This window comes from Muntiacus reevesi, chromosome X (genome assembly GCF_963930625.1).
Source record: "Muntiacus reevesi chromosome X, mMunRee1.1, whole genome shotgun sequence".
Taxonomy (NCBI): domain Eukaryota; kingdom Metazoa; phylum Chordata; class Mammalia; order Artiodactyla; family Cervidae; genus Muntiacus; species Muntiacus reevesi.
Window position 1 is genome coordinate 50,805,424 of NC_089271.1, and position 24,072 is coordinate 50,829,495.

A 24,072-nucleotide genomic window follows, 5' to 3' on the forward strand; every position below is an offset into this window, starting at 1 on the left:
TCGGAGAAAAACTGTATGCTCTAAAAAGCCGCGAACGGCAAGATGCCTCTCGTCCTCAGGTGCAGCTCTGCCATCCCAGTGCCTATAACAGCCAGCCAGCCAACTGGAACTGGGCCGGCGACGAAGCAGGGCGGGACTCGCGGGACTTCCGACGCCTATGCGCGCCCCGGAAGAGCTCATTCCGGCGATCTCGCGAAGACCAATCAATGCCCAGAACGCTCCCTGAAGCCGGATCCCAAACAGGCAGCCCATCTCGCTCCGTAGCCGCCCCCCTTGGATGTAGAAACGAAGGGGTGGAATTGGAAAAGAGACGAGGACAGCTGCAGCTTAATACCGGTGTCCACTCGGACTCAGATGCTGCGGGAAGCCGGAATGGAGCGAATGGGGATGGAGCCAGTGGTGCCATGGGTGCCTCCGCTGGGAAACCTGGTCGATGCCCGACGCGGTTTAAAGGTACTCTCTGTGTTGTCATACGCGCTCCTGAATGGTACCTTCCAGAGTGGGTGGTTCTACCGCTACCCCTCAGTGCCGCATCCCAGGACCGAACTGTTTCATCTCGTGCGCCCCTTGGTGGTGAGACTGGGGAACAGCCGATGTAGATACCCGTGGACCCTTAGAGGATGGATGATCCTCCAAGGGTGGAAAGGCAACGTGAGGATGAAAACCCCGCCGATTACTGCAATCTTGGACTCAGAAAAATGTCTCCGTAAACCGAAGATTACTCCTCTGTAGTGACGACTATCATAACAGGAAGCATGGAAAGCATTTTCTGTGTGCTGGGCATTGTTCTTGTTTGTGCTTTCCTGTTTAATACAGAATAGGTCTCAATGGGGAAAGCCAGCCTCAGTCCCGCAGCGGGCAGGCAAGAGAAAGCGTTGGATTGGGATCTGAAGGTCTGGGGTGGCGAAGGCTTCTGTTGTTGACTGCGAGTAATATGTGAGAAGGACAACAGGACATTCCATTCTGTTCAGAAAGGGGTCAACTCTGAGGGGAGCCAAGGATAGTGCATAGTTGAGATAAAGACCATGGGTTTGTCACCATCTTGCCATTCCTGAATTTGTTCACTAGCAGAATCCTCAGCCTGTCTAGCTATGCCTCTGTCAATAAGTTTAATTTGCTTATTCATGCCTAAATTCAATCATCTTCACAGTTTCTGTCAAGCACAGCTATGTGTGTTAGGAAAGAGAAAATCAACCTTGGCTTCATGGAACTTACATTGTGTTGGGGTCATACAGCCCCCAATGATAAGTAATTTATCGGGTGTTCATAACTGCTGTGATTAATATTAAACCGGGATAGTGAAATAGAGAGAGGGGATGATATCTAGAAAGAGTGGCCAGGGAAGTTCCTTCTAAGATTGTGACATTTGAACAAAACCTAGAGGAGATGCCTCTCAGGGAGAAAAGTGTCTCAGACAGCTTTAAGGCCAGTGTAAAACCTGAGGTGTCAAACTCAGTGTAGTGTGTATGAAAAGAATGTTGAGGGCTATGTGACTGTCACAGCATGATGGAGGGAGAGCCAGGAGATCCGATGAGAGTGGTGATGAGGGGCGGGTCCCCTAGGGCCTCTGGCTACAGAGGTGACTTTGACTTGAGCCACAGGAGGGTTCTTACCAGAGAAGCCCCAGGGTTCTTTCAGAGGCCCAGATCACACAATGATTGTTGAGGAGCTCTAGATTCATCCCGGGAAATCCACAGACCCTCTGCAGTTGAACATGCCTTTCCTGGAATCCACTACACTCAAGGGGAATCCCTTCTACTGCTCCCAGTGGACATCCATGTTGATTGATGATACCCTCAGGACAGAGGGAGGACCCTCACGGTATGAGGGAGGTCACAGACAGTATCATAAAGGCTAAGAGGGAGGATGTAACAGACACAGAGATGGCAGGGAGAAAGACAAAGATAGAATTTTGGACAGGGACAGAGAGACTATCTCTGGCAGCAAAGGATCCCTGATTAGCACCCACCTATGTGCCCCCAGCCCTGCTACTGCATGAGGTACTATCTCTACAGGAGAAAAGCAGCTGCTCCCCCTCCCTGCCCGGCCCCCCACCAGGGAGTGTCTCTAGGAAATGAGTCAGTTGCCCATGACCTGAGTCTAAATCATGCTCCCTTGGCACACATCAGAGTCCTCTGCCCTGATCAAGACATGGAGATGATCCAGTCATGGGGAGGCTCATGCTGTACACAGGGTCCCTCACAAGCTGTCCAGCCCTGACTTCCCTCCTGCTGACCTCAGTGCCAATGAAAGCTTTAGTGGGGGAAAGAGAGGCAGGGACCGCTCCATTTGTGGTGGAGCCTCATGCAAATTGGTGAATGTGATGTTTATCCCCACCTGCTTGGAGGCTCGTCTCTGCACTTTCCAACAGACCGTCCCCAGGGAATGTGCAGATTACATTCAATACATCAGGTGAGCAGCGGAGTGTGTGATGAGGAGACACAGACACGTATCCTGACAGTGAGACAGTCATAGGGTCCTTGTGGCCCTGTGCCAATGCCCCCCTTCCCCACTACATGGCCAGGGTTCTGCTGAGTCTTCCCTGCCTCCTCCAAGGAGCCCAAGCCTGCATCCAGTTCCTCCTGTCCTCATGAGCCGAGACCTTCCAGCTGCACTGGACCTTGGGCTCCCATCTGCAAATGGTGGCCTCTTTGTGATGGGTTGGGCAGATTGAGTGAGTGCGTGTACACAGTTTTTTCACACGGCCCCTATTAAGGGTGGTAGTCTTGTCAGGAAGTATTCTTCTTCTCAGTATTGTTACCGTGGGCTCCTCTGTACTGCACATGACTTGCCCTCCCTGAGGATGGGGCCAGAAGATATTCTCACTGTAGGGAGGCATGGTAGAAATCCTAGCAAATGTGATATCACAGGTCTAGTTCTAAGACCCATGAGAGTGGGATCCATCCAGCCTTCCTCTTAAGACTACTCTTATATGCAGATTCATGAACAGGTCAGAGACCCAACCCTCTGGACAAAACCCTCCCAAATAGTTCAGAGACTTCATGCCTGGGACAGAAATCCACAAACAGTTTAGAGAGCACTCATCCTGGAAAGCAATCCAAAACAGCTCTAATACGTCACACCTGAGGAGAGAGACCCTAAACATCTTAGACAATTCCAACTCTCAGTTCATTTCAGTCATTCAGTCGTGTCCAACTCTCTGAGAGCCCATGGACTGCAGCATTCCAGGCCTCCCTGTCCATCGCAAACTCCTAGCGTTTACACAAACTCGTGTCCATTGAATCGGTGATGCCATCCAACCATCTCATCCTCTGTTGTCTCCTTCTCCTCCTGCCTTCAGTCTTTCCCAGCATCAGGGTCTTTTTAAATGAGTCAGTTCTTCGAATCAGGTGCCCAAAGTATTGGAGTTTCAGTTTCACCATCAGTCCTTCCAATGAATATTCAGGACTGATTTCCTTTATGATAGACTCGTTGAATCTCCTTGCAGTCTAAGGGACTCTCAAGAGTCTTCTCCAACACCACAGTTTGAAAGCATCAATTCTTCGGCACTCCGGTTTCTTTATATTCCACATCTCACATGCATACATGACTACTGGGAAAACCATTGCCTTGACTAGATGGACCTTTCTTGGCATAGTAATGTCTCTGCTTTTTAATATGCTGTCTAGGTTGGTCCTAATTCTTCTTCCAAGGAACAAGTGTCTTTTCATTTGATGGCTACAGTCACCATGTGCATTGATTTTGGAGCCCCCCGAATAAAGTCTGTCACTGTTTCCCCATCTATTTGCCATGAAGTGATGGGACCAGATACCATGATCTTAGTTTTCTGGATGTTGAGTTTTAAGCCAACATTTTCACTCTCCTCTTTCACTTTCTTCAAAGGACCCTTTAGTTCTTCCTCGCTTTCTCCCATAAGGGTGGTGTCATCTGTATATCTGAGGTTATTGATATTTCTCCTGGCAATCTTGATTCCAGCTTGTGCTTCATCTTGCCCAGAGTTTCTCATGGTGTATTCTGCATCTAAGTTAAATAAGCAGGATGACAATATACAGCCTTTTGTTACCCCTTTTCGTATTTGAAACCTGTCTGTTGTTCCATGTCCAGTTCTGGTTGTTGCTTCCTGACCTGCATACACATTTCTCAAGAGGCTCGTAAGGTGATCTGGTATTCCCATCTCTTTTAGAATTTTCCAGAGTTTGTTGTGGTCCACACAGTCAAAGGCTTTGGCATAGACATTAATGCAGAAGGAGAGGTTTTTCTGGAACTCTTTTGCTTTTTGTATGACCCAAAGGATGTTGGCAATTTGATCTCCGGTTCCTCTGCCTTTCCTAAATCCACCTTGAACATCTGGCCTCAGGTACGTTGAGATCCTTAAGACAAACAGCATTACTCACATCTAGTACTGCAAGTGTTAAATTGTAACCACTGTGGTTGCTGACCTAAAGTGCATTTTGAAGGAATTTAGGGTGAAAAACAGTATGAGGCACACTGTGCTTTGGACAAGTTTGCCTTTATTTATTTACCGATACCTCAGGAAAATGTTCAGTGACCCTAGGTTCCTGCATCTTCCACACACAGAGAAGCATGAAAATAATGAACTTGTGACATCTGATCTCTGTGTTTCACAGCAATCTTTTAGCAATGTGCACGCCTGACTGCATGTACTTCCTAGGCAACAATCATACTGACTTCTCCGCTCCCTCCTCCAAGCAGTTTCCTCAGAGCTAACAGAGGATCTGTGTCCTGGGTTGTAGTTCCCAGAAGACTCCAAATCCAACTTAAACTCACAACTCGCCTGTTATATGCTTTTCTTTAAGTAGACCCTACTCTAGATAACACCTCTCCTTTAGCTCAGAGGCTTCACCAACCCACCCCCTGCCCGAGAGCCTACAGCCTGCACCCTGGGACAGAGAGCCCCACATCTTTCCCTCTGGGCTGCTGTGTTGGCCTTTGCACTTAGGCTCTGTTCAGTCAACCCCAAGGGAGAGAGGCCTCCAGTCCTGCAGTCCCTGCAGTCTGCATTCACCAGCATGTCATGCTGAGGAAGGCAGATTCATCCCAGGTGTGGGGATTGCCTGAGAGTTGAAGGGTTCTGAAATTGATTTCCCATGTCTGGGTCCTCAGAATGGGCTTAACCCACCCTGGTCACCTCTGGTTGTGTCGATTTTGTATTCTGTCCCACGGGAGGTTCAGAGTGAATCCCAGATCCACAGAACGAGTCCCAGGGACCTGGTCCTCTCTGTCATGTCTCAGCACAGACTGTAGGCTACTGAATCCTGGAGATAGGAGAGGTCTTCCCCTCACTGTGCCTGTGACAACTCTGTTACATCCTTCTAGTCATCTGTCATTTTCCAGAGTTCTTCTCCTGGTGAAAACTGCCACAAATCCTCTCTATCCCCAAATCCCCACCCTCTCCCCTCAGCTTCCACCAGGCCTCCCTCCCACTCCTGGAACCTCTGTATTTAATTATTTATTTATTTTTAATTTTAATTTTTTTCATTTATTTTTATTAGTTGGAGGCTAATTACTTTACAATACTGTAGTGGTTTTTGCCATAAATTGACAAGAATCAGCCATGGATTTACATGTGTTCCCCATCCCGATCCCTCCTCCCGCCTCCCTCCCCATCCCATCCCTCTGGGTCTTCCCAGTGCACCAGCCCTGAGCACTTGTCTCATGCATCCAACCTGGGCTGGTGGTCTGTTTCACCCTTGATATTATACTTGTTTCAATGCTATTGTTTCAGAACATCCCACCGTCGCTTTCTCCCACAGAGTCCCAAAGTCTGTTCTGTACATCTGTGTCTCTTTTTCTATTTTGCATATTGGGTTATCATTACTGTCTTCTTAAATTCCACATATATGCGTTAGTATACTGTATTGGTCTTTATCTTTCTGGCTTACTTTACTCTGTATAATGGGCTCCAGTTTCATCCATCTCATTAGATCTGATTCAATTGAATTCTTTTTAATTGCTGAGTGGTATTCCATGGTGTGTTTGTATCACAGCTTCCTTATCCATTCGTCTGCTGATGGGCATCTAGGTTGCTTCCATGTCCTGGCAATTATAAACAGTGCTGCGATGAACATTGGGGTGCACGTATCTCTTTCAGATCTAATTTCCTGCGTGTGTATGCCCAGGAGTGGTATTGCTGGGTCACATGGCAGGTTTATTTCCAGTTTTTTAAGGAATCTCCACACTGTTCTCCATAGCTGCTGTACTAGTTTGCATTCCCACCAACAGTGTAACAGGGTTCCCTTTTCTCCACACCCTCTCCAGCATTTACTGCTTGTAGATTTTTGGATAGTAGACATCCTGACTGGGGTGTAATGCTACCTCATTGTGGTTTTGATTTGCATTTCTCTCATAATGAGCGATGTTGAGCAACTTTTCATGTGTTTGTTAGCCATCTGTGTTTCTTCTTTGGAGAAATGTCTGTTTAGTTCTTTGGCCCATTTTTTGATTGGGTCATTTATTTTTCTGGAATTGAGTTGCAGGAGCTGTTTGTATATTTTTGAGATTAATGCTTTGTCTGTTCCTTCATTTGCTATTATTTTCTCCCATTCTGAGGGCTGACTTTTCACCTTGCTTATAGTTTCCTTTGTTGTGCAAAAGCTTTTAAGTTTCATTAGGTCCCATTTGTTTATTTTTGCTTTTATTTCCAATATTCTGGGAGGTGGGTCATAGAGGATCCTGCTGTGATTTATGTCGGAGACTGTTTTGACTATGTTCCAGGAGCCTCTTTAGCCCTTCTCCTAGCCCTGCTCACAGGGCCTCAGTTACATCCTCACCCCATTTATCCCATCTCACCCAGCACCCTCTCTGCCTCAGAGGATCCCCTGAGAATGTTCCCTGCTCCCTGCATTCTGCAGGACACCTCTCTGCTGCCCACACACAGGTGTCTGTCTTAACGTCCTGGTGAGGGCTGAACTGAAATTCTCTCCAGTATCCAGGGGAAGTCCAGACCCAGACCAGGCGTCCAAGGCACTTCCCTCAGGGCTGGGGTGAAAAGGAGGGGGTCTCGGAGAAAAAGAGTTTGACTCAAGGTCCTCCAGGGGTGACAGGGTTTTCTTCAAGTGAGATGGCACCTTAGAAGTGCTTAGGACACTGCAACTCAGACGATTGATTGCCTAAAACTCAGAGATGCGCCCACGGATGCCAGCTGACTCCTAGAGTGACCTCACTAAAGCAGCACTGACTGGGGAAGCGTCTCCAGCCTGTTTGCTGGGCAGTGAACACTCCTGGAGACTGGGTTCCACTGGTCCTCCAGTGCTCAGGCCCAAGACCCCCACTGTGAACTCTTGCCCATCAACCTCAGCACCCGACTGTGAGCCCTGGTCTCATCTGGGGTCTCTGTCCATTTACCCCGTGAGCGCCTGAGCCTGTGTTTTCCACGTGGGCTCCCCAGAGTGGTCTGGGATTCCTTGCCTCCGAATCCCCGGAACCAATCACTGCTGCTTGTATATTCAAATCTGCAGTGTCTACGCATGACCAAAATGGGCCTGGAGCGTCCTCCTGGACATCTTAGAAAGGGGACTCTCCTCGGTCCAGGTTTGAGGCCTGGGCCGCCAGGGTAGCATCCTCCCCATCTGTGTCAAAGGCTGCGGTTGGTCACTCTGGGCAGTGGTGGCCAGTTTGTCCTTCCATCCACAGTACTAGCATTGTTACCAAATGCAACCCTCTCCCCTGTAGTACCTTCTACTTCCTGTGGTTGTGCTTCCCATCTCTGCAGCCACAGTTTTGTATTCATCTCACACGTCATCCTCCAGTACCCCCAGGAGGTGAGACCCCCATGGGGAACCATTTTTCACTCAGGCTTGTTGGTCCTGGGTGGGATCCGACCATTTGCGTTTCTAACCGCACTCAACCTCCCTCCTACATAACTGGTGAAGTCCAGTTGAGCTTTGCTCCAGATGAGCAATGGTCTAAGCATCCTGTTTATTGCAGCAGAGTCTCTGCTCCAAGAATGATGTGACACGGTAGTAAACAAGCTTTCCTTCTCCTGCTTTACAGATGGACGTCAGCTTTACTGATGGACAGCATTTTGGCAGCATCTATGAATGTCAAAATCCTAAATAAAAAAATAAGAAAAGAGAAAAACCCCAAGAATCTTTACAAAATCCTTGTCCTTGTTCATTCACTATTAACAATCCATTAAGTTAATATACCACAACAGTAGAATAAAGGAAGAAAATCACATTATCATCTCAGTAGCTACCTGAAAAACATTGGACAAAATTCAGCATCCACTCAAAATACAGTCTCAAACTAGAAGCAGAAGGCAACATTTTGAATGTGATCTAAAACATCTATGAAAAACCCATAGCTATCATCATCCTTAATGATAAAAGGCACAAGTATTTCCCCTGAAAATGAAGAGCAATAGCAGGATATCATCACTTACCACTTCTATTCCACATGGATCTGGACAGGGTAATTAAGCAAGGGAAAGAAATTAAATGAATCTACATTGGAAATGAAGTAAAACTATTCTATTTGCAGATGATGTAATCTTTTGTGGGAGCTCTCAATGACCTTTTATTTTATCCCCCCAGACACAGAGTCTGTCTAGTTGATCGTGTGGATTTAATCTGCAGCTTTTACAGCTGGTGGGAGGGTTTTGAGTCCTCTTCCTTAGTCCCACTGCCCTTGGGTTTCAATTGTGGTTTTATTTCCACCTCTGGATATGGGCGGTCCACTGGGGTTTGCTCCTGAGGCAGCCCTGGAGGACTTGGGTTTGCCCCTGGGAGGGCCGGGTGTGAAGGTGGTGCAGCTGTTTGAGTCACAGGGGTTTTGGCAACCTCAGGTACTCAGGGGAGTTGGTGGCTAGGGCAGCAGGAAATATAGTGCTCTAGAAGGGTATGGCAACCAGTATTGGCCCATATACTCAAGTATTCTTGCCTGGAGAACCCCTCTCCCTGACAGAGAAGCCTGGCAAGCCACAGTCCACAGGGTCACAAAGAGTCGGACACTACCAACGTGACCCTGCATGCCTAGACATAAGACATTTTTTGTCTGTGGAAACTCTGCCCCAGTGAGACTTGAGTGTGAACGTTGCACAGCAGCTTGGCGTGCGGGGACCCTGGCGGTGCCAAGTGTGCAGGGACATGGACTGGCTCCGCCACAGGAGTTATGGCCCTATCAGAGTCTTTTGTTGAGGCACTTGTTGCTGGCGATCTGAAGACCTCTTTGGCCAGTCTTTCTCCATAGCTCCGCCCATTCAGGCACTTAGAGGGCTTCCTTACCTGGGATCCTTCTCTGTTGTTCGAGCATCAGGCACTTAAAGGGGCACCCTGGGTGGGGTCCTACTCTGTAGTTTGGTGCATCAGTCACTTAAAGAAGCACCCTGGGTGGGGTCCTACTCTGTAGTTCAGTGTGTCAGGCATTTGATGGGCCAGCCTCTATTGTTCGGCTGCCAGTGCTGGCATGTGGGGGTTGAGAGGCTATGGTGATGGCTGCATGCCCTACACATGACCCAGCAGTATCACCTAACATCCATGGCTGCCCAAATTTCCTCCACAGGTATTTCTCACCACAGTCTCCTCCCTCACATCCCCTCCATCCATGTCTCTGCAGTCAACAGCACCCCTCGCCCTGGGATTGTTCCACAATCCCCAAAATCCAGCTCCCAGCCACTGCACCATCTAGGGTATGTATGGCTGTGGCAAGGATGTCTGATTCGCACTCCATTTAGGCTGCCACAGATGAGCTGTTTCACTCACAGCCTTAAATGTTTCTCCTCTGACTCAGACAATTGCCCCATGTGGGTATCGGACCCTTGCTTCAGTTCCCGCACTGACCGAGGGCAGGTCCAGCCCTACTAACACTCCTGGTTTTTCTCCCTACTTGCCTCATCCTACCGAGTTTTGTGTGGATCTATATATTCTTTTCCACTGGTCAGGTGCTGCTATCTGTGCTCGGCTGGTGTTCTGCATGCACTTCTGTGTCTGAAGGTATATTCCTGATGTATCCTTGGAGAGAGATGTACTCCCCGTCTACTTACTCCTCCACCATCTTGTCGATCCGTGATATAAACTTGTGTATAAAAATCGTGAAGAACCACCCTCTCCCCACAGAAGCTGTTAGACCTAATAGCTCGACAGGTTTACAGAATACAAGGTCATATACAAAGAGCAAATAGATTTCTATACACGTTGAGGACTTGTACGATACAACTTACAAAACATTGCTGAGTGAAGTGAAACACAGTCTAGATGAGTGGAAATTTTCCTTCAGTTCAGTCGCGCAGTCGTGTCCGACTCTTTGGGATCCCATGGACTGCAGCATGCCAGTCTTCCCTGTCCATCACCAACTCCCAGAACTTGCTCAGATTTTTACGGGCTTTGGAGATCACATTCGTGGATTGGAAGACTCACTACTGTGTTAAGATGGCAGTACTCCCCTAATAGAGGCCTATCAAAGTTCAAACTGCTCTTTTCCCCTGGAAATCAACAAACTGATCCTAGAATTGCAAGAATTCAAAGGGTCCTGGGATTGCCAAAACAGTGTGGAGAAAGAACAAGTAGCTATACATCCCAATTTCAAAACCCATTTCAAACCTACAATAATGAAGACATTATGTTACTGACATAAGGATTGTATATAGACACATAACGGAATGGAATGGAGAGTCAAGAAACAAGCCCATATCTCTATGGTCAGTTGATTATTGTGAGGGGTGTAGAGGCCATTCAATGGCAAAGAAGAATGTTTGAACAAATCGTCTTGGAATACCTGGATGTTCACATGCAAAACAATCAATTTTAACCTATACCTTACACTGTATATAACAATTAACTAAAAATTGATAAAACACCTAAATATAAGAGCTAAAACCATAAAGCACTCAGAAGAAAACAGAGATGTAAATGTTAATCTTGGATTAGACAACGATTTCCTACATATTATACAAAAAGCACAAGAAATAAACAAAAATAGGCAATTTGGAAGCACCAAAATTAAAACTTGTATCCTTCAAACGATACTATCAGGAATGTGACGTATCTAGGGCACCTATTGAATACTGGCAGGGAGCCTTGAATCCCAGGCAAACCAGAGGAACACCAGAGCAACCCTGTAAGATATGTGGGTGGGGAGTGAAGGGGGAGGAGTTGTGGAGGCTATTTGGGGTTAGTGTTCCTGAGGGTCAACTAGGGGAGGACAGGTTTTCCTACACCCGCAGAGTGGGGATGCGGAGGGACCCTTGGGTTCGAGAATGCTCCCTTGGGCTATTTGCCATCAGACTCCTTCCTCCACTCCTACACACTGGCAACCCCAGATATATTTCTGTTCCGATACTTGTGCCTTTTCCAGGAATCCATTGACATGAAATCATATAATACATAGCTTCCTGTGTCTGACATCTCTCATTGGCACAGCTGAGATGCATCCTTGCTGTTACATGCATTAGTAGTTCCTTTTTAAGTGACTATGTATTATAGTATATGCTTTTGTTTTTCTTTCACCTGCATACCAGTTGTTGAATAGTTGGGCTGTTTCTAGGTTTGGGTATTAGGAGTACCTGAGTAGAATATTTGAGTAAAGGTCCTTGTGTAAGCATGTTTTCCTTTCCTTGGGTAATATTAAAACTGCTAGTAAGTACGAAAATTCCTACTATAATAGAATAAGAAGAAGGATGTGCTACTGGACAAGACTGAAGAAATAGCTACAGAAGAAATGAAAAGGCTAAGTCAAAGTGGAAACAACACCCAGTTGTGGATGTGTCTGGTGGTGAAAGTAAAGCCCGAGGGTAAAAGAACAACATTGTATAGGAACCAGAGGTATATTCAGAGAAATCAGTTACCAGTTCAGAGATTTATATGTGCAGTGCTCCAAGCAAAAAATGGCAACAGAGGTATGGATTTATGTATTTATTCCATGGAAATGAGTAAAGCCATTGCAAGCATGATAGAAATCCCAGAAGCAGGGAAAGAAATGGTTCATCGAAGCATGTATAAAAATAGGTATTAAAAACCTTAATATCTGTCATGAGTGTCTTCCCGAGACACATTCTCCACTAAGCGTAACCTGGGACTACCTATCACCACAGTTTGTGGATGCATAAGCTAGACTGCCCTGGAAGGAAAAAAATATAGTCTTCAAGCCCTTTTCTCATCTTCCAGAGACCCTGCGGTTCCAGGACTCTACCTCAGTGGCGGGAAAACCTCAACCTGCACTGCACACGCCCAACTCAGGGAGCATGCGCAGTGTGTGCGCACGCGACTCTTGCTGCGCATGCGCCTTAGTGCGCATACGCCTTCCTGAGCGCATTCTGTGAGAACCGTTGGGCCAGAGACGGGTGTGTTTATTCAGTTCCGGTTCATTCTCACTACTTGAGACTCACCAGGTAGGTTCACAAATCTGTCCTGTCTGGAGTTTAAGTGTGCGTGCGTGTCAGGGGGAGCCAGCGAGTTTCGGGCGGGTCAGGCAGTGCCATCTGGGGCCTTTGAGGAGGAAGGCCCTCGAGGTCATCATCTTTCTCCTCACAGGTGTCGCGACGCCCTAGTTCTTGTCCTGGTGGCTGGAGAGGACGGGCAGTGGGCAGAGGAGGGCAGGGGTTCAGATGACAGTGGTGGGAGACTTGGGGGTGCTCTTTGAGATATCTGGCTCATTGGAGCCCTGGAAGTGATGACAGAGCACAGAATCTTCGGCCGGGAGTGGGACCTGGGCAGGGGGCAGGGTGGGCGATTATGGAAAGGCCTAGAAACAGGACCGCGGTGGGTTTGTGACCCTATCACGCGTTTTGTGGTAAGGTGCCAGGAGAGAAGTGGACCGGTATGCTCTGTATGCAGACTCACCTCAGCCACAGACGCTGAGAAAATCGCCATAGTCAGGCTGTAAAGACTAACCCTTTCTTCCTGTTCCCACTGAATTCCAAGGGAGTTGGGGAAAGTAGGTCTGGTGAATAGGAGTGGGACAAGAGCAATAGTCCTGAATTTTTAAATTCCTAGCAGTATTTCACTAACTATCTTCATGATGGAGAATTCTGTTGTGAAATCAAACTTCCTCACAACAATTCTCTGTCTTCTTGTGTACCTTAAGGTGATTTCTCTGCCCGCTTAGCGAAGATACAAATGGCATTGCAAGCAACTGTATTTGGTGTAATTGGAATGCATGTACACCCATACTTAACCAGAGTTTTCTTTTGAAAGTATTTTCACAGTTTTAAAACGGAGTAAGTCAACATATGGTCATAAAAGTGATCAAATATAGCTGTGCGCTTAAATACATTTTCTAAATCACAATATTCTACTTTCAGGGAGAAATATGAGTGGGCAAGTGGCATCAACATTGGGACCTACAGGTCAAGATTCCTCCCAGCTGGATGAACCTGTGGTTGTGAGTACCTTACCATTTGATATTTTCTATTAGCACAAATTTACTTTTGAGAAAATGATGTTAAGTAATGCAGATGCAGTGATAAAGGTCTTCCGTGCTGATAAAGGCTGACAGTTTGTCTTAGGAAGGAACACTGATCCAGATCTATTACAGTCTGGCCTTGCCTGGATGAGTATACTGTGAAATTGCCTGGAAATGTGCCCAGTGACTCCCTCCTCCTGCTTATTAACAACAGATTGCGCACTTCCATCCCAGCATAGATTTAAATAGATTGCAAAGTCTTTCTGGGTATCTCTTATGGGAGCTAACTCTTCTCTGTGGGAAGAGTAACTTTATTAAAAGTAAGTACATAGAATTGTGTTGGGAAAACGTTGTTAGGTTTACTTATGATTAGATATATCTGTGTATTATGTATATTTATGCTGTTAGATGTGTTAACAACAAAAAGTTTTACTTGCATGCACACTCTACTAGGACCAGCAGCCCAGTGTTGAGCAACCTCAACAAGAGGAACCACCAGCTGAGATTCAGGATATCACACCTGGAACGGAGGAAGTCAGTGGAGAGGATCCAGTGAATCATGATGAAGAGAAGGAGAAGGATGCCCCTGGAGGTAAAGTGTATGCGTGCATTATGTCTTAACACATAACTAGTAAGAGGAGGAAAGGAAACATTAGAAAAGGGCTTTAGACAGTTCCTAAAAAACTGAGGAGAGTATAGTTTGCAGGTTAGTGTGGTCGCTCAAATGTTGCCTTGTTTTCAAGACAAAGAGAAGGGGACAACTGAGTTGTCTGAGGACAACCCTGGGAAAGGAAAATGGGCATAACATCTGGAAAATTCTGCTTTTCTCTTTCGCCAGCAAAACATTCCTGGAATAATGCTCCTGAGGTTCTTATTCATCACATTTTTACCAAACTAGTCTAAGGCTTTTAATTCATAATACCGAGGGGATCAATATTATCATTCCCTTGTTTATAGTGTATGCTTTACAGGTGAATTGATTTTTTTTTTTTTTAAAGATTCTGACGTGGAAACTCATCTCCAGGAATTGGCTGTGGCTAAGACTGGGGGTCAAGGTGGAGATGGTCCTGATGTCGAGGAGGAGATTGTGTCAAATACAGAGACTGTTGAAATGCCAGAGGAGGTATGTCATCCATTCAGAAAGTAATTTATATGGTTTCTGTTTTTCAGAATATTATATCTTTAATAATATAGAGGGAAAATTACTATTATTTTAATAGCAGAGTTCACATATTCTTTGAAAGATAGTTCAGACCCCAGATGCCTGTGTGCCTGACTTACAGACTTGCAAATAAAGAAACAGACAGGATCAAAGCCATATTGATTTGAAAATAGGAAACTGTTTCCTTCTCTTGAGTATACGTACTTTAACCAACAGCTAATAATTATCAGGTTCTTTTATAATTTCTGCTTGTAAGAAATGTGGAATGCATCTGTAATAAATATCAGTTTATTTGAAATATGCTCAGGCATTCAAGTAGGTTCTAGTACCAGCTTTAACATAATGTGTGTGATTCTGTGAAATCCCTTAACTTCTAAACTCAACTTTACTCATATAAGTTGTGAATTCAGAACAGATACACTAAAATGCTCATTGTTCAATGCTAATTTTTGCATTCTCTGGTTCTCTTCCATGGCATGCATACAAGAATAGTCTGTTTTCCATGATTTATTTATCATCAGATAGCATCCTGAGTCAAAGTATAACAGCGAAATTGAGATTTGATTTTCTGATGGGGAACACATGTACACCTGTGGCTGATTCATGTCGATGTATGGCAAAAACCACGACAATATTGTAAAGTAATTAGCCTCCAATTAAAATAAATAAATAAACTTTTCTTTAAAAAAGAAAATGAGCCAACATTCTGCTTGATTTGTTTGTTTGTTAAATTCTCTCAAATTCTGAATTCTCTAGCTCTTAAAAAGCAGTTGCATTTTAAATCCTTTCCCCAATGATGCATGAAATGACTGAACAATGAAATGGCCAAAGATAGTCTATAGTTTCCTCTGTCTGTGGCTAATCACGTTGAGAGAGTGCATGTAGTCAGTGCTATTCAAGGTAGGTGTGAGTAAGATACACATGCTAAGCACACCACCTGCCCCCACATTTGGTCTGGTTTTTTTTTTGGGGGGGGGGGTTGCTTATTTTGGAGAAGGAAATGGCAGCCCACTCTGCCTGGAGAATCCCATGGAAGGAGGAGCCTGGCAGGCTACAATCCGTGGGGTCGCAAAGAGTCGGACACGACTGAGCGACTTCACTTCACTTTGCTTATTTTAATCGGAGGAGAATTACTTTGCAAGACTATGATGGTTTTTTGATGATGGTTTTTGCCGTACATCCCACTGTCACTCATAAAGTACTAATAAAAATCTGAGCCTCATGATATAATCATCTCTAACCATATCAAATATGTTATTTTTCCTCTTTGATGTATCAGTTTAGAAAGTTTTGAAGGTCAAAGTCTGTACCTCTAGTTCTTCCCACATAATCAACTTAGTATCTTTCACATGCGTGTTTTCCAAATTGCTGACAATTAATTCCGATTTTAAAGGAAGAACTTCGTAGTGAGGGAAGAATTTGCTGTGTATTAGCCTTCTAAAAATCTTCACTTTACACTTTTGCTCCATTCCATTAGAACATTTAGACGAAAATAGCACTTCCATTCTATCTCCAAGTAACTACAGAACATGATTAAAATGTTCTCATAGAAAAATCTTCGCTCTAAATATCTGTGGTACTTGAAAAGAGCAATATATAAATTACAAAGTTCATAAATATAAAATCCTACACCCAATATAAAACGTAAGAAAAAGAGCAACAGAGTGAACTGAAGGGAAAAAGAAAGAGATACTTAATAAAAGACAGGTATCAATTGTTAGAAAGAGGAAAATATATTCAACTAATAAGTAAAAACAATGTGCTAGTTTACATAATTTTTTAACACACATATATACATTTTTTAAAATATTCTTTTCCGTTGTGATTCATCACAGGAGATTGGACATAGTTCCCTGTGTGGTATAGTAGGACCTTGTTGTTTATCCATTCTGAGTGTCATAGTTTGTATCTGCCAACCCCAAATTCCCAGTCCATTCCTCTCAGTTTACATAACTGGGAAGAAAATGGACAAAACCCAAGTACACATAATAAGAAATATGAACAAGACACTTAACAGTTAGTATATTACAGAATTAAAACAGTATAATCTGGAATTCAGATATTTTCAGAATATTGATGAAATGGCTAATAGGATAGAAAAACAAATATTTAACATAGCCCACAGTAACTAAATAACTAAACATCACAGATACCTTGGATGAACTTTTGAAATTGGTCAGAGTTGTCTCACAAACCATTATCCTTTAGAAACAAGGAAAAATATCTGCTTTTCCAGACTTTCTATCTGTCTTCCTACTTGCTTTTCTGTCTCACTCATACTCCCTCTTGCTCTCCCTTTTCTTCTCTTCTGTCTTTTATCTCTTTATTTTTTTGGTGTGACTGTGAGAAACAGTCCTATTTCTGCTTCACATTTTGATGTCACCATGTCGCCAGTGATAGTAATGACTTAAAATTAGTGTCACCGTCTAATCTATTATACCAACTGGAATGCTTTCCAGGGTGAAAAGAAACATTTAGAATTATATGAGGGCCATAAGGAAAGGGGGTGGCAAATGTTGAACCAACTTGAAACCACCATATCAGGGATAAACTAAAACAAATGAAAATTTCTATACTTTTCCACAGTAGAGAAGAAACAAATGTAATCCTGGCCTTTTAATTTACTTCACTTAAGCAGTAACAGAGGTAACAACTATTTAGCTATCCTATATTCAGAATATTATTTCAAATCAATACATGTAGATGATACTTTTGGGGGATGTTTTTGTTTCATTTTTTGTGTGTTGTGTTTTCCTTAGGTTGTTTTTTGTTGTTAGATATTTTACTGAATGTGTGCACAGTTTTGCCTTCTACTGAAAACTACATTCTGATCGGTTCCATTGATTTCGTTTGTTCTGAACTCAGTGTCCTTGTTTTCTTGTATAACTTGGAAGAGTAGTGTGTTTTTAAGAATACTTATAATGTGCCTGAAAAGTCTATACAATTTCTAGAGAGGATGAACTGAAGGTAAGGCAAAGGGTTGCCCTTAGTGTTCTGGCTTTAGTCCATTTTGTAGAACTACAACTGCAGTGACCTTTGTATACCTCTCCTATCATCAAAATAAAGTTCTGCTAACTAAGTTTAATGTTTATATTATAGGTGAAGGGCAACCATTTGCTTGAAAGAAGATAAACTGAAACCATCTATGCTGTTCTTATGCTGTTTATTTGACTGTTAAAGTTCTGTCAATAAAGTTTCATTTTCTACTTGCACATTTTTTGTTAACGTTTCCCTGGATATTTAATGTTATTGAAACTTCATGGTTTGCGATTTTCATTGTCTAGTTGAGGATGTATGTAGAGATAGAATGTTTGTATATAGACTTTCTGTCCACCAATTCCTCTAACTATGCATATTAATTCCACAAATTTAGATCTAGATTGTTTTTGCCTTTCAAAATAAACTATTATATTTGATATCAACAATTTCTACTGGCTTAAACCTTAACCCTTTCCTCATTTTGCAGCATTGAACAAACCTAGCCAGAATAGTCTTGACTAAAACATGATAATCGGCATTTTTCCTGATCGGAAATGAAAAATCTTCTCCATTTCAATCTGTTTAAGTTGCTTTTTTGTAGATATACTTTATTAGAGTAAGTTCCATTCTATTCCTAGTTTGCTGTTTGAATATAGATTAATTTTCATCAAACACTTATAATGCATAAATTGTGATGATCATAGAATTGTTTTCCCTCCATTTTTCTATTACTGTGGTGAATTGCATTGGTAACCTTATACATGTAAACCACCCTCGCACTTCTAGGGTTAAGAAACTTTGGTCATAACATATTCTTTATGTGTAATCTACATGTTAATACATATGCATAGATATATACACCACTCATAAAAAATTCATAAAAGCCTTTGGTCTTCTCTTGAATATATGGGTTTACAAAATGTGCCACCCAGATCTCGTATGGTCACTGATGAAATCATTGACAGAGAAACATTTCTTAATCCTTAATACACTTGGATTGTCCTACAGAGAAATGAAATGCCAAAGCCCTTGTTAAAGGTTCTAGGGAGACAGAGAATAAAAACTGCTGTCAGATTCCATGGCAAATGCCACAGCGTATCTTTCACACACTTCTGACTTGGCTTCCAAGGTTTTGGGGGTACAGGGAGAGAGCAGTCACAAACGTCTTTTCTTCTCCATGACATCCTCCATTGGCTTCATAGTCACCAGATCTCAGAAGCCCTCCAGCTGTGCGTGTCTGTGTGTGTGTTAGTCACACAGTTGTGTCTGACTCTTTGCGACCCGACAAACTGTAGCCCGCCAGGCTTCTCTGTCCATGGAATTCTTTGGAGTTTGGAGGATGCGGGGTACCATGGTCTGAGGTCTCTATGTGGTGCCTGCAAGAAACATCGTGAAAGAGCTGTATGCGTTCACCATACCAGTGCTCTGTGCAGTTGGAGTGAACATGTCCTATGGTGTGAGCTGTGTGATTGCGACATCTGTGTCCAGGGTGTGAGGTCTCTGTGCTGTAGGGTTTCTCCATGGCCGCTTATGAAGTTGCTAAAATGCATGTCGGCCTGTATTCGAATTGTGAAATCGGTGGGTGTGGAGGGGGGAGACGGGGCGGGCGATGGCCTCGGGAGTACGAGTGAGCACACTGGCCATCTGATGACCAGAGGGGTCTGGGTGGCTGGAATATCAAGTAGGACATGGAGCAGAAGGAGGGGGTCTGGTGAAGATCAGGCATTTGGGGGCAGACCAGACCTGCTGCGCCTAGTCCAGGAGGCTGGACAGTATCCTAAGAGCCGCAGGCAGCCCTGCAGAGCTTTGAGCAGGTGTGGCATGCCCAGATTGCCTTGAAGAAAGCTTCCCTTCCTCAGGCAGCAGGACAGACCATGTGTTGGAAAGCATCAGGATTGCTGGTGCTTACCAAGGAGAGAGACGAGGGTGACCTGGCCTAGGGAACTCACTGTGCTGACGGAGAGAAGGAACAGAATCTTACTTAGACTGAGGGGGCAGAGAGGTGAGGCTTGATGACTGAGAGTGTGGTGAGAGAGAGGCAGCAGGCAAGGATGGCTTTCAGCATCTCTGGCCTAAGCAGCTGGGGAGAAAGCTGCCTTGCACTGAGTCAGGTAACAGTAAAGGAGGTGCAGCTGTGTGGGGAGTCGGGGAGGTGGGCGCAGTTTAGACATGTTGAATATTCCTTGCCTGTGGGACTCAAACACGTACTATCAGAACGACTTGGGGGAGCTGACCTAACTTCTCTGTGCCCATGATGCGTCATCTGTGATAGGGAGAATGAGACTGATAATTAAGAAAAAGACTCATTTCCTGTTTCATTGCTTTATTCTAGGAGAATGTTCCCCTTTTACAAAGCAGTGCTGTCTTCCTGTCAGGTACTCCGTCAATAAAATGGGAATGCATCTACTTATCGTTATATCTGCTTGGTTTACATATCTGCTTTGTGTATTTTCACCATGTGGTATGTATTATCATCTGTAAAGAATAATAAACTCCAAGGAACAAGTGTTTCTTGTCACATGCATGCAGAACGGCAGTTCATCAGCCTGTCTCTCAGAGAAACAGCCCCCTTTAGAACCTCCAATCTTCTCCTGTAGCTCCTCACTCCCTCCAGGGGGTGGGTAGAGGCCTGTGGGACCCAGTGTGTCTCACACTTCTCTTCCCTGTGAAGGCAACTCTGGTGTCCCAGAAGGTGCCTAGCACTTGTTGAGTGCAGTCTCCCTGCAGACCTGCCAGTTGACTAGGGAAGTCTGTAGTCACGAAGAGAGTGCTGAGCCTGATGCGTGGATCCGGAAACCATCACTGTGTGGTGACGAGCTGGGAGGTGATGAAGCCACAGATAACCTAGATTTGAATCAAGGTCCCACCACTTATTCCTTCTGCAACCTTGGGCAAGTTACTTACACTCTCTGTGACTCAGTTTCCTCAATTGAAGAGGATGATCCTATTCTGTGATAATGACTCCTTTTTGCTGCCTTCATTTAGATTACCAAAACAACAACAACAATAACAAACTTCTGAGAACTATAGAGTGATGTTCAGGTGTCGATTAAGTCCAGAGTCAAAACGGAACCTGTCAACAAAGACATGGAAAGATGCTCAACCTCACTCATCAGGAGAGAAATGCAAATCAGAACCACAATTAGGTATCTTGTCACAGCGGTCAGAATGTTCAGCATCAGAAGACTACAAACGATGTTAGAATGGATGTGGAGAAAAGGGAATCCTCCTATACTGTTTGTGAGAATGAAAACTGATACAGCCACTATGGAGAACAGTGTGGAGATGTCTCTAAAAACTGGGAATAAAACCACCACGTGCTGTGCTGTGCTAACTTGCTCAGTTGTGTCCCACTATTTGCAACCCCATGGACTGTGGCCCACCAGGACACTGTGCCCATAGGGATTCCCCAGGCAAGCATCCCGAGGTGAGTTTTCATGTCCTTCTCCAGGGAATCTTCCCATCCCAGGGATCAAAGCTGGTCTCCCGCATTGCAGGCAGATCTGTTATTGTCTGAGCCACCAGGGAAGCCCATAAATACTGGAGTGGCTAGCCTATCCCTTCTCCAGGGGATCTTCCAGACCCAGGATTTGAACTGGGTTCTCGCACACTGCACATGGATTCTTTACCAGCTGAGCTACCAGGGAAGCCCATAAAACTACCATATGACCCAGAAATCACACTATTGGGCATACGCCCTGAGAAAACTCTAATTCAGAAAGACACATGTACCCAAATGTTCCTTGCACCACTGTCTACAATATCCACGACATGGAAGAAATGTAGATGTCTGTCAATGAATCGATAAAGATGTTGTGGCACATGTATACAATGGAATATTAATCAGTTATAAAAGGGAATGAATTTGAGTCATTTCTAGTGAATTGGATGAAATAAAGCCTGTTATACAGGGTGAAATAAATCAGAAAGAGAAAAAAGATCATACATCAACACATATATGTGAAATTTAGAAAAACGGTACTGATGAACCTATGTGCAGAGCAAGATGAGAGTCTCAGACATGGACAAGAGAACTGTGGACACAGCAGGCAAGGAGAGGATGGATTGAATTGAGAGAGTAGCACTGAAATATACAGATTCCCCTGTGTGAAATACACAGCTAGTGGCAAGCATCTGTATAGCACAGGAAGCTTAGTTTGGTGACCTAGAGGGGTGGTTTGGGGGGTGGAAGAGAGGTTCAAGAGGGAGGGGATATATGTATATACTTATAGCTGATTCACCCTTGTCCTACAGCAAAAATTATACTTAAAGCAAGTATAATCCAATTTTAAAAGGTGGGGGCTGTTCGAACCTCTCTGCCTTTATACTTATCTACTGGTTCTGGCATGAAAGCTGCTCATATTTACCGTGCTGACAAAGTTCAACTTCACCTGAGCTGTTAATCAAACCACAGAGAAGAAATCTCTGCAAACTTCCTTGTCCCGAAAATGACTTAATGGAAAGCACCACCCTTCCCCGCCGGACTTCGGTAAGACTCGATCAAAGTATCCAGTGACTCCTGGGTTTACCTACTACAAGGTCAAGTCCAGACCTTCCTCTTTGTCATTAAAGGGCAGACACAGATGATCCAATTCCTTGTTTTCTGTCTCGTGACTAGAAACGGAGATTAAAAGTCAGTTCTCCTCAAACCAGTTAGTCACAAAGATCATTTCCTCTTTGCTCGATGAGATTCCCCCTAAATCTTTTCCCACCTGCAAAGGTCCCCACTGTAACTTCTCTACTACTCTCTGTGGAATGAAGTACAATGCAAAACCACCTTGCTGACAATCTGATCATCAGGTCTGTGGTGATCTCCCAATTGCAATCGGTAGAAATACAGTCAGTGTCTCTATTAGTTTGCTTTTACTCTTTCCTAGGGTGTTACTAGTAACAATCGGGAGAAAAACATTCAACTAACAGGAGCTGCTCCTCACGTTGACAGGCGACAACACAAATTAGCAGGCAATCAGGGAGAAGCCCCCGCCTTCCAACCCCAAGAGCTGACCATCACCAGCTGTCATCTGTGTGGAAGGAAACTCTTCCTGCGACTCTGGCAGCGATGGTCCCTCCTAGCCTCCAAGCTGCTGGGAGATGCGCTCTGGGCAAGCGGTGGAGAGGGCCGGGCACTAACTCCTCTTCTCCGAATCCCCCCTGCCCTACTGCCGCCGTCCCCAGGCAGGAACCTACGTTGCTTCAGGCCATTCCAGGCTCCCTCTCAGTCCACTACAACGCAGGGAATACGCAGGAAGGTCCTTCTATAGGAGCGGAGCGGTAAATGTCCCATCTTTGTGACGTTAAAACCAGGCCCACAGACTCCTCCCCGCTCAAGGCCGGGTAGGCTCCATAGGACGCTGGAGGACTCCTCTCGGTGGTCTTTACCATTCTACTGCACACGCACGAAGGATGGGAGGCCGAGCCCCGCCCACTCCCAGCTTCTCGCCTGGGCTGAGGATGGGAGCCACTGCATTGGCGTCCTGCTGTTGAGAACCTGATCCTGAGAAAGAACGTGTGAGAACCAGGGGTAGAGAGAGGGACAGACCCAGAGGCAGACATCGATCTCTCTAGGACCCACCAGGTGTGCTTTCGTGTCACAGGACCAGAATCCTCTTTAGCCAAGTGGGATCCGTGTTGTCTCAGGACAGTTATTTTCCGCAGATGCCCCACCTCTTCAGTATCAGATGGCGGTTGGACAGTCTTCAGTTAGTTCAGTCGCTCAGTCGTGTCCGACTATTCGACCCCATGGATTGCAGCACGCCAGGCTTCCCTGGCTATCACCCACTCGCAGATCCTACTCAAACTCATGTCCATTGAGTAGGTGCTGCCATCCAACCATCTCATCCTCGGTTGTCCCCTTCTCCTCCCACCTTCAGTCTTTCCCAGCTTCAGGGTCTTTTCCAATGAGCCGGTTCTTCTCATCAGGTGGCCAAAGTATTGCAGTTTCAGCTTTAGCATCAGTCCTTCCAATGAATATTCAGGACTGATTCGTTCTAGAATGGATTGGCTGAATCTCCCCGAAGGCCAAGGGGCTCTCAAGAGTCTTCTGCAACACCACTGTTCAAAAGCATCAGTTCTTCCGCACTCAGCTTTCTTTATAGTCCACCTCTCACATCCATACATGACTCCTGGAAAAACCAAAACTTTGACTAGACGGACCTTGGTTGGTAAAGTAACGTCTCTGCTTGTAATATGTGATCTAAGTTGGTCATTGCTTTTCTTCTGAGGAGAGAGCGTCTTTTAATTTCATGGCTGCAGTCACCATCTGCAGTGATTTTGATGTCCAAAATATAAAGTCTTTCACTGTTTCCATTGTTTCCCCATCTATTTGCCATGAAGTGATGGGACCGCATGCCATGATCCTAGTTTTCTGAATGTTGTTTTAAGCCAACTTTTTCACTCTCCTCTTTCACTTTCATCAAGAGGCTCTTTAGTTCTTCGCTTTCTGCCACAAGGGCGGTGTCATCTGCATATCACGGGTTATTGATATTTCTCCCAGGAATCTTGATTCCAGCTTGTGCTTCATCTGGCCCAGCGTTTCGCATGATGTACTCTGCATATAAGTTAAATAAGCAGGGTGACAAAATGCAGCCTTGACGTAATTGAGAACCCCATGA

The 24,072-nt window shown here is 44.8% G+C and overlaps 1 protein-coding gene and 1 long non-coding RNA gene across 7 annotated transcripts; one reads left to right on the forward strand and one right to left on the reverse strand.

Annotated features, from left to right (window-relative positions):
• Positions 1–233: 233 nt before the first annotated feature.
• On the forward strand, positions 234–17,692 carry LOC136153847 (uncharacterized). 5 transcript variants are annotated; one of them, XR_010660431.1, is made up of 7 exons: positions 234–570; positions 618–651; positions 13,220–13,299; positions 13,774–13,912; positions 14,319–14,443; positions 17,069–17,128; positions 17,582–17,692. XR_010660431.1 is itself a non-coding variant. In XM_065915969.1 (7 exons), exons 1-6 carry the CDS (start codon positions 355–357, stop codon positions 17,114–17,116), a joined length of 639 nt encoding a protein of 212 aa, XP_065772041.1. In that variant the 5' UTR covers positions 234–354; the 3' UTR covers positions 17,117–17,128; positions 17,582–17,692. The 5 variants fall into 5 exon arrangements, 4 of the variants coding, with proteins under 4 accessions (XP_065772041.1, XP_065772042.1, XP_065772044.1 ...); XM_065915969.1 differs by having other exon boundaries at positions 17,072–17,128; XM_065915970.1 differs by lacking the exon at positions 17,069–17,128.
• LOC136153861 (uncharacterized) lies at positions 17,376–22,692 on the reverse strand. Of its 2 annotated transcripts, none has more exons than XR_010660441.1 (2): positions 22,649–22,692; positions 17,376–20,534 (listed from the first exon to the last, which is right to left on the reverse strand). It is a non-coding gene; the product is annotated as an uncharacterized lncRNA (long non-coding RNA). The 2 variants fall into 2 exon arrangements; XR_010660442.1 differs by lacking the exon at positions 22,649–22,692 and adding an exon at positions 22,467–22,552.
• Between the last annotated feature and the right edge of the window lie 1,380 nt (positions 22,693–24,072).

Coding starts and splice junctions, on each gene's coding strand:
- LOC136153847 (XM_065915969.1), top strand. CDS start 355: ATGCTGCGGGAAGCCGGAATGGAGCGAATGGGGATGGAGCCAGTGGTG. Junction 13,913..14,318: donor GGAGAAGGATGCCCCTGGAG/GTAAAGTGTATG, acceptor TTTTTTTTAAAG/ATTCTGACGTGGAAACTCAT. Junction 14,444..17,071: donor CTGTTGAAATGCCAGAGGAG/GTATGTCATCCA, acceptor TTTCCACAGTAG/AGAAGAAACAAATGTAATCC.